We start from the raw sequence: 10,261 nt of genomic DNA on the forward strand, positions 1-10,261 counted from the left end.
TCTAGCTTGGTCCTTGGATGTAATGTGCCAGACAGCCAATATGTTGTGGTTGTGATGTCACAACACATGGAGGTTTGGTTGCCACTTATTGATCTATTTCATCTACAAGCAGTTCACAAGCTTATTAGTGTTATTAGGTCAACGCCCCCCCTCTTAAAGCTTAAAACATTTTTGATAATGTTTTTGATTAAGTGACCCTTATTAGTCCCAAAACGGGAATTTCACTTCCGCAATTTAACCCATCCGTGCAGTGAGCACACTTGCCAGGAGCGGTGGGCAGCCCTATCCGCAGCACCCAGGGAGCAGTTGGGGGGTTAGGTGTCTTGCTCAAGAGCACCTCAATCACATGCTGTCAGCTCAGTAGATCAAACTGGCGACCTTCCAGTTGCAAGGCTGGTTCCCTAGCCTCCAGACCATGACTGGCCAAGGCTTTAATTAATTTTTTTTAATTGCAGCTCTTGCAATTATTTGAAAACTGCACGCTCTTAAATTGCAATTCCAATATAAAATCAATTAATCTCTCTGCCACTAAAAGACTTTCTTGCTGTCATTCCTAAGCTCACAGGTAATGAGTGCTTATCAGAAATGGGTATACTTTCTTTTTCATTTGTCATTGGTGAATTATTTCTCACTACACTCCCAGAAATGAAGGTTCTGTGCAGGTACATTTTTCATTCATCAAGGTACAAACAGTGTTAATGTTCTCCCAAAGCTCCTACAGTGGTTTTAAGGTCTGATTGTGAATGTTAAATCAGTTTTTCCAGGTGAAAAGTTTGTATTTGTACCTTTTCATAACCGATTGTTTTAAAGGAGAACAGTAGAATAAAAGCCTGGAGGTGAGACAGGGTGTGTGGAGCTTAGACAATATCATTTCAGTGGATTATGGTTCAGTTATGTTGCCTGACTAAAGGTACTGAGATGGAGCCTTGAGGAAACCACCCCAGTGATGATGTAGATGGCCAAATTAACCTCTTCAGCCTTTGAGGTCTGATAAACATTAGAAATCAGAAAACACCATTTTATTGTCTCTTTTCTGGAAATGTGCTGAAACAAGCTTCAGGGAGTCGTGGTTGATGCACCACATACACAAGGGCACATTCTACAAGACCTCTTACTAGACAGATTTATCTGGACAGGAAAGTGTTTAAACAGAAATTAAACAGACTTATGATGTTCAATTGAGTCGTCTGAAGGATTACAAAATTAAAGTGTCTGGCGTCCCTCACAAAACACTTTGGGCTGACTTTCCAAATTAACAGGGAATTTTTCTAGAGTTTAGTTGTTCAGGATGATTTGGTGTGAAATGTTCCGTTCTAGAGAAACTTACCAAGTCAGAATTCCTCATATTGGTGGTGATAGGAACCAGACCTCCACCTCTAAAAGCTCCCTCACAGAAAGTTCCTACATGAAATGGTTATGAATTCACTGCCGGATGACTGAGATGCTGTTTTATGATAGTTATAAGAAGATTTTCCCCTAAAACATTTTGAAATCCATTCATGGTGGAGGGATACATGCAGGGTGTTGTGAGAGACAATAGTACCCCAAAGAAAACTTATTTCAGATTGTTTCCCATCATCAACATTCCATATAAACTCAGAAGACTCGTGTAGGTTCACTGGTGGTTCTGGATGGTAAATAAAATGTCTACATTTGTGTTGTAGTCATGGCGACGCCTGGTTCCTATCAACACCACTGTAAAGACATCTGAACCATTTCACACCAAACCGCTCTGAATCTCTCTGTTTACATCTCAAACTGAACAATGCAAAAAATAAATAAATAAAAAATCAGTGGAATTGCCCTTTATGGACAGTCTTGGCCTAAGCTACAATACCTGAGGCGACACAGGAGTTCACAGTACATAGCTTTGAGTTTAGTCTGGCGTTAATAAGTAAGTCTACGATTTTTATATCTCTTGCACAACTGAAATTCTAGCAGGGTTGGTCAACCTGGTTTTAGCTTTTTTGGACCTTTTTTAAAGATTTGTAGTATATTTTAAACCCTTTCAAACCTCAGACCTCAATTACCCATCTCCATAAATACCCTTAATCAAACCCAAATGCACAACTTCTATTTATTTGCTGATTTTAAACTATTGGGACAAAAGTAGAAGGTGCCCTGACTTTTGCACAAGCCATATTTTGTTTTATTTTTCTCCCTAATATGTTTAATTCATCAAATAAATAAATAAAGTCATTTTGTGTTAAACTGTCCAGAAGCTTGTTTTCGGTAGAGTAAGTGTTAATTTATGTACACTTAGAAAATCAACAAAACATGGAATTTGGCCCATTTGCACATGACTGTATGTACATAATAGAGCTGCAACAATTAATCGATTAGTTGTCGACTATTAATCAGCAACTATTTTGGCAATAGATTAAACGTTTTGAGTCATTTTTTTTATGAAAAGTAAGTAAAAATTCTGAGTCCTGCTTCTTAAATTGGAATATTTTCTGGTTTCTTTACTCCTCTCTTAACCTGAATATATTTGGGATGTGGATTAAAAAAGACATCTGAGGACATCATCTTAGGCTTTGGAAAACACTGATCAGCATTTTTAACCATTTAACATTTTCTAGAACACACAACTAATCGATTAATCAAAACTGAAAAAGTAAATCAACAGATTAATTGACAATGAAAATAATCGTTAGCTGCAGCCTTAATACATAAACACTGCGCACTCTAGAACAGGGCTTCTCAACCTCTCCCACCTCAAGGCCCACTTACTTGTCACTAATTGGTTGGTTGGTAAGTGGAGCAGCTCATTGGCTCATGAACGCTGTTTTAAACTCCTATTAGTCGAGTTTAAAAGCTCTTAAAATATAAGAGCAGAGCTAAAATGGTTTATATGCTGTTCCCGGGTGCAGAGGCGATATAAGGATGACGGCTCACGGCATTTTTTTGTTTGCTACATGGAAGTTCATCTTTATAATTCATGTGAAACAGACCTTCAAATCGGCGTGTTGCTTTTTTAATTATTTTTTCAAGAATTCAAAATGTTCAAAATGTGCTCATTACATAAATAAAATGTCATTTTCTCTGTCGCACTTCATGGATGAGCAACACACTCCAGTTGTTTATATAATAAAAGTAAGAAAAAGCCATAAATACAGTGTTACCTTCATTTTAGAAGTATTTGCGGCTCCCAGTGTTGTTTTTTTGTGGAAACTTCTGTACTGTTGTGAAACATCCGGGGAGAATATTTTGTTTTTAGAGCCAAGGGGCAACAAACTGGCAAAGCTTTTGCACATTTTTTGCAGGCCTTGTATTAATGTTGTTCACTATTAATGTTGTTTACTGTTTGAAAACGTTTTATATTTCGTTTTTATTGTTAAGTCAGTTCTTTTTTCACTGCCATCAGAGGCTCATCAAAGACCTCTGGCCTCCTTGGCCTGAGGACCACCAGACGGTGCTTTGAGGCCCACTGGTTGAGAAATCCTGCTCTAGGGAGCCCCCTAGTGGTTCGCCTAAGGAAGTGTCTGCTCATGGCTTGATGGTGAGAGGCAGCTCTGCCTACAGCAGCATGCTGCAGTACTGCAGTTAGTGAAGTGAGGCGTATAGCTACAGCCTGTGTATGATCTTTAATAATAATGATATAACAGTATATATTAGATTTTTTACAGACTCAGATTAATCCAGTACTTTTAAGAACTGTACGTAAATGTGTTGACGGTTCTGGTTTGGAACTTGCATTCTTAAAGCATTCAAATCGGAATAGAATCCATCCATGTAAACTTCAGTCTGAATACTCTAGTCCAATTGAGGCCATTCGGAATACAGTTTCTATCCGACTGATCGAGGTGGGTAATCCTGTAAATAATCTGATAAATGGAATAATAATATCTGTGACAGCGCCTGTGTCTGATTACATTCCCTACCGGAAAGTTTAAGTCCGTTCTGCATGTGCGTCACGTCATGGTGAGAGTTTATACCGTTCAACATGGCAAAGCAGAAACTGGTCTGCAGAGGAGACTTTAAAAGACGGCGGTGGGACGGACGTCCAGCTTATGTGTCTCAGAACACGACATCTTCCTCTCTGCCTTCTTTAATAAGGACGTGAAGGACGTTTTCCTGAGTCTGACATCATTTTAAAGCAATTAAAACACAAGCACTGCTCACTGCTGCTCATCTCACCAGAGAACTTGTAGAGGGGAGAATTCCCACGCCCACAATTCTTTTCAACCAATCAGCAGTCTGCAGTTTCTCTACCTTTACTGTCGGGTCAGCTCACTTGGGGCCCAATTGAGGTGGTTCCGAAAATAGTACCAAGTTTACTTAGTAACAAGCTGGTACCATGCAGTGGAAAAACTGCGTCATTTGTCTTGTGATTTCAAGATAACAGAAATGTTTTTTTTTTCAATCCCTGCTGATCACGAATAACATGCTGGTCTGAGCTGGTTTATGCTGGTCTGGTGGTGGTTTAGCTAAACACCCAGCATGTTGGTACTGGTTGAACAGCATATGAGCATCCAAAACACAACATCGCTTCTGTTGGAACAAAACCACAACTCCAAAATGATAACTTTACAGGAGAGGAAAAAAACACACTTTACTTTAAGTCAGTGTAACCACACTTTTTCCCCAGGTAATTGTAGGTTGTTTCTTTTGACCGATTCCTTGTGAAAACCAGGGATTTTTCACGCTGTGTCAGAAACTGAACAATGACAGAAATGGAGATACAAAGTTACATAGCAAGAGTACAGTGGACCTGTTGGCCCGCTGATGGCACTGGCGTATTGCTCAGTGTTTTCTGGCCCAACGGCGCTTAAGCGGAGTATTAGACAAAATTCCTCTGATCATCACTCATTTTCTACTCGCAGTCCAAGTGGGGTGCCACCTTATGAAGCCAGTGGAACCGTATTATATTATATATCCGCCCAGACACCAGAGGGCGTTTTAAAACAACTTCACACAGAACATCACTCTTTTCCCTCACTGCTGGTGTGAATTTGCCATGGAGACCAGAAAAGCGTCCGAGATACAAACAGACGGCGGGGAAATAGCGACATACCTGATGTGAGAGATTATTATTCAGTTCATTTGATTTACGGCGCTTTTACTGCGGATACTCAACAAACAGCTTTAGAGCCGTGCTCTGAACAGCGAGCCGGGTCCTTCCTGCCGGGGAAACAAACACCAAGAGCGCAGAAACACTGAAAGGAGCTGCCTTAACGTTAACAGTCTTAACGGATCCGAGTCTCTTAATGTAGTTCTGATTCACAGGAGTTCCTCCAAAAGACGCGCTTCCAGTGCTTTTACACTTCTTTCTCGCTGCTGTTGTGCAGAAAACAATGTATGCGCAATTGAGGCGGATTAACAGGAGCTTCCCGAGGTGACTAAGCCGGTTAGCAGCGCTGTTCGATTCCTGAAGCTTCGGAGTCGACTCCGACTGGAAGCGACGGGAATCGATTCCAAGTGTCGATTCCCCATAATAATCAAACTTTGATTTATTGATCACACGCAGCGCTGCACAGGGCAGTGAAACATTTATGCAATTGTCTGTTGCCATGAAAAACAGTATACAAGTATACAGTCCCCTGTTCTTCAGTGGTCCGGACCCCCATAGACCCTCACAGAGCAGGTAATATTTGGGTGGATCATTCTCAGCACTGCAGTAACACTGACGTGGTGGTGTGTTAGTGTGTGTTGTGCTGGTCTGAGTGGATCAGACCCAGCAGTGCTGCTGGAGTTTCTAAACACCTCAGTGTCGCTGCTGGACTGAGAATAGTCCACCAACTAAAATATCCAGCCATCAGCGTCCTGTGGGCAGCATCCTGTGACCACTGATGAAGGACTAGAGGATGACCAACACAAATTGCAGCAGCAGATGAGCTGCCGTCTCTGACTTTACATCTACAAGGTGGACGGACAAGGTAGGAGTGTCTAATAGAGTGGACAGTGAGTGGACACAGTGTTTACAAACTCCAGTAGTGCTTCTGTGTCTGATCCACTTGTACCAGCACAACACACACTAACACTACCACCACGTCAGTGTTTCTGCAGTGCTGAGAATGATCCACCACTCAAAAAGTACCTGCTCTGTGAGGGTCCATGGGGGTCCTGACCACTGAAGAACAGGGTAAAAGGGGGCTAACAAAGTATCAGAGAAACAGATGGACTACAGTCTGTAACTGTAGAACTACAAAGTGCAGCTATAGAGTAAGTGGAGCTGATAAAATGGACAATGAACGTAGAAATGAGGTGGTTATAATGCTATAGTCTATAAAGTCTTTGTCTTAGTAGAACTAGCCAGTCAGTATTTTTGGGGCAGATACTGATTGCTGGTCACTGTTCAGCATGATTGGCCAGTAGCCGATACCGATCATGGGTGGAGCTGGATGCCACATTCAGAGGCACAGCAAGCAATTCTGAAAAATTAAGTGCTCCTTTTGAAGCCTACCCCTTTCCCCAAACTCATAGACGCAAATTGCCAAGGCCAACAGCATTTTTTAAGATCTTTGTGGCCATAAAACCCTGCAAAAGTTGTACGGACAAAAAACAGTCACAAACATCAAGAGCAACCTCATCACCCCTTATCATGCCCTTCAACATTCAATGAAGCTTTTCCACTTCTTCAGATTTTCCTGTTCCACATTAAATGGTGCAGCATTTACATTTTGGCACATGAGGAGAAATGCAGCATGTCACGTTACTGATCATCTCTCAGGATCAGCTAAATCTGCAATCGCATATTTGGGCTGAAAATCGTCCGATACTGAAAAATAAAGAGGACAGTGTTTACGTTTGACCTTAGCTAAGGAAAGCTGGAGAGTTAAAGCTAAATGAATTTAGGCTCTGAAAGCTCCTTCAGGTGGGTTGATGTTTAGGCAGTGCTGTTTGATTGTAAGACAATTTTTCATTATAAATTTTACATTTTACTTTGTTTTCCACTTTCTTCAGCTGGACTATCGATGTGGAAGGATGCATTTGTCAGACAGGCCATCTAGAACAATGACAGCGGAATATCTCACTCTGGCTGTGTGGAATCGAGTCCAAAGCTTTGGAGTTGACTCTCGAAGCCTGGACTCTACTAGTCGCCTCTTTGAGACTGACTCCCAGCCCTTCTGTGTCAGTGTGTTAGCAGCCAGGATAGTTTTATCATTGTGAACGCTTAAAATGGAAAATAGCAGATCATCCTCGCCACTGATGCACTTGGACTTGAACAACTTTGACTCTCCCGAAGCAGAGCTGAGCAGATATGTGTTGACCAGTCCAAGATCACTGGAGTCTTGCGCGAGGCTGGGGGTGAAACCCATCGACCTACTCTTCAAGACTCTCACTGACTTCATGGAGGAGCACCAGGACATGCCTTTAGAGGCACTTACAGCTCTGCATGAGGTTCATGAGCGTGAGCGGAGGGAACGTCTCCGGCTGTGTCGAGAAGAACGAGACAGGATTGTGCAGGAGGAGAAGGAGCCAGTGTCCGCCATGAAGCCTTTCTCAGCTTTGGAAACGGTGCTGGAGCAGGCCAGCGAAAGCCAGAGCAGTGACTCCAAAGTCAGGTTCTACAGGGAACCGGCACGAACAGGAAAGAGACGATCCGTAGTTGAGTTCGCTCAGGACTTCCCGAAGTCACCATCTGAGCCATGTTCTAGTCAGCTCCTGCCTTTCAGTCACAGCCTGGGTGACCTGCGGCACTCTCCGGCCACGGTGAGGCGACTAGGCAGGCTCAAACAGGACATCTGCAGGAAACTCAGTGTCACCGTCCCGGAGAAGGACTGCAAGATCGCAGCGCTCATGCTGGTCAAACAGGAGGAGGAGGAGGCCCGGTTACAGCAGAGCCAGCTGGAGGAGCTGCAGCGCGAGGAGGCACAGAGAAAGGAGGAGGCACGGCGGGCCCTTGCAGAGCGCAGGAGGCGAAAAGAGCTGCTGCGCAGCCTCCGCCGCTGGCATGAGGACTTTGAGGCACGGAGGAGAAGGCGGGAGATGGAGGAGCTGCAGAAGGCACGCCGGCAGGAGTGGAAGACTCTGGAGCAGGAGGAGCGCTGGAGGAGGCGGGCAGAGGAGCAGGAGGAGAGACGGCGGGGCCAGCTGGAGATGGCTCGACGGGAGGCGGAGGAGCGCAGGCGCCGTCGTGATAGGCTGCTGGAGGAGGCGCAGAGGAGGAAGCAGGCAGAGCAGGAGGAGGAGCTGGAGCAGGCGAAGTTGAGGGAGCGTCAGGCCAGGAGGAGTAGGAGCAGCAGGGAGAGGAGGGAGCAGAAGAGATTGAGGGAGGATAACCAGCGAGAGAGGCTCCGCCACTCCCTCCTGAAGCAAGAAGTGGAGGAGAAGGCACAGGCTGAGGAGGAGGCAAAGAGGGACGCGCTTGAACAGAGGCTACAGCGCTCAGTGGAGAAGCACGCCCGGCTGTTGGAGGCGCGGCTAGAGGAGATGCGGGAGCGGGCCCAGCAGGAAGAGGCGCGGGCCAGGAGGGCGAGGCTGAGGGCTGGCTGGGAACAGAAAGAGCGGCAGCAGGAGAAGGAGGTGCTGGTGCAGCTGAGCCTGAGGAGAGCGAAGGAGGCGCAGCGGCACGTGGCGGAGCAGTGCAGGAGGCGTGCACAGCAGGTCAAGCTGGAGAACCTGGAAAAGGAAGCAGGCCACCGCAGGCTCTGGGAGCACGTTCTGAAGGAGGGGGAGGTGCAGCAAGAGCAGCAGAAGGAGGCCGTGGCCTTGAAGGAGCGGCGCAGGGAGCAGCTGCGGAGGGAGCGGGAGGAGGCGTTAGAGAGGAGTCGTAAAGTGGCCCATGCCTCCTGCTGCATGAGGGAGATGGTGCGAGAGCAAAGCCGCAGCAGAACGTTTCAGCAGATGGCACTGCAGGCTGAGTTGAGCGCCCGTCTGAGCCGCATGAAGCTCTGATTGGTTGGCTTTCAGTACAGTATAAGCACTTAAAGGGGAATTCCACCATTTTTTCAAAATTCTAGCATAATGAAATGGTTAAGATGTAAACCAAGACATTCATAGTGATTTGATGTGAAATGATCTGTTCTGGAATCAGAGTCTGTCAGTCTGTTCACGGCAGTGGTGAAAGGACCCAGACATCAGGAGCATTTCTTACTCTCAAATGCTTCTTTTGCTGCTGCTGTAATTTGCAATTTTCCCTTTGAAATGATAAAAGTCATCCATCCCACAAAAACACACATTGGTCTACAACATATTTTTAAAATCCATTCATGGTGGAGGGATACATGCAGGGCATTCTGAGGCAAAATAGTCCCTAAAGAAAAATTTCTGAATTTCCACTATTTTCCCGTCATCACCATTCCATATAAAACACAGGTTCTCTGGTTGTTCTGGATGGTAAATAAAAAAACTATATTTGTGTTGTAGTCATGGTGACCCCTGGTTCCTATCACCACCACTGTAAAGACATCCGAACCATTTCACACCAAACCACTCTGAATCTCTGTTTACATCTCAACCAGAATTTTGGAAAAATGAGTGGAATTCCCTTTTAGGAAATCTGATATTGGTAATAATCAATTTGCCTGCCTGTAAACATACCAAAGCACACTGTGATGTGAATTCCAGCTTATTGTCATATTGTTCTCAGTCACAGGGCTGGACGATACGATACTATCATGATACCTCTGCACTATATGTGTCGATATTTAGTTTTTTTTTTAAGTTTGATGAATTGAAACAGAAAGAACCAGCAGTACAAACGATAAGTAAAATATAATAAGTATAAATATAATAACAGAATCCAGAGGTCTTAAAATGCTTTAATCTGATAAAAATTTGTGGTATTCCGGATGTTTTTTGGTATATATCACCTCACAAAAGAATATGGGCTCTTTAAAGGAAAGAAAGACATGAATATTTGCATGAAGCAAAAGGTTTCATTGGCAATTTGGTTATTTATTTTTGAATTGATATGTTTATTGAGCTTTTTTTTAAATTGGGTTATTTGTTGATTTTTGTGATAGATTCACATTTTGCAGTATTAATGTCGTCTCGTCTCATGATATTGGGAGCATCTGGAACTGGAATAGTACAATTTATCAATTACAGAGAACCGTACTGTTTAATAATCTGGCTTTTATCCCAGCAGCCATTGGCTACACCCTGGACACGTCACCAGTCCCTTGCAGGGCAGACAGACATACACACTCACACCTGGAAGCAATTTAGTGTGTCCAATTAGCCAGACTTCGTGTTTTTGGACTGTGGGAGGAAACCCTCACAGACTCACAGAAAGGACCCTGGTCGCCCAGGCGGGGAATCGAACCCAGGCCCTTCTTGCTGTGAGGTGACAGTTGCGCCACAGTGCCGCCCA

The 10,261-nt window shown here is 44.3% G+C and overlaps 1 protein-coding gene across 1 annotated transcript; it reads left to right on the forward strand.

Annotated features, from left to right (window-relative positions):
• The first annotated feature begins 4,951 nt into the window (after positions 1-4,951).
• On the forward strand, positions 4,952-8,937 carry LOC108430262 (coiled-coil domain-containing protein 177). Its single transcript, XM_017702636.2, has 2 exons — positions 4,952-5,022; positions 6,907-8,937. The coding sequence occupies exon 2, from the start codon at positions 7,123-7,125 to the stop codon at positions 8,839-8,841; it is 1,719 nt and encodes a 572-aa protein (XP_017558125.1). The 5' UTR covers positions 4,952-5,022; positions 6,907-7,122; the 3' UTR covers positions 8,842-8,937.
• Positions 8,938-10,261: the final 1,324 nt, after the last annotated feature.

Source organism: Pygocentrus nattereri, chromosome 5, assembly GCF_015220715.1.
Source record: "Pygocentrus nattereri isolate fPygNat1 chromosome 5, fPygNat1.pri, whole genome shotgun sequence".
Classification (NCBI taxonomy): Eukaryota; Metazoa; Chordata; class Actinopteri; order Characiformes; family Serrasalmidae; genus Pygocentrus; species Pygocentrus nattereri.

Coding starts and splice junctions, on each gene's coding strand:
- LOC108430262 (XM_017702636.2), top strand. CDS start 7,123: ATGGAAAATAGCAGATCATCCTCGCCACTGATGCACTTGGACTTGAAC.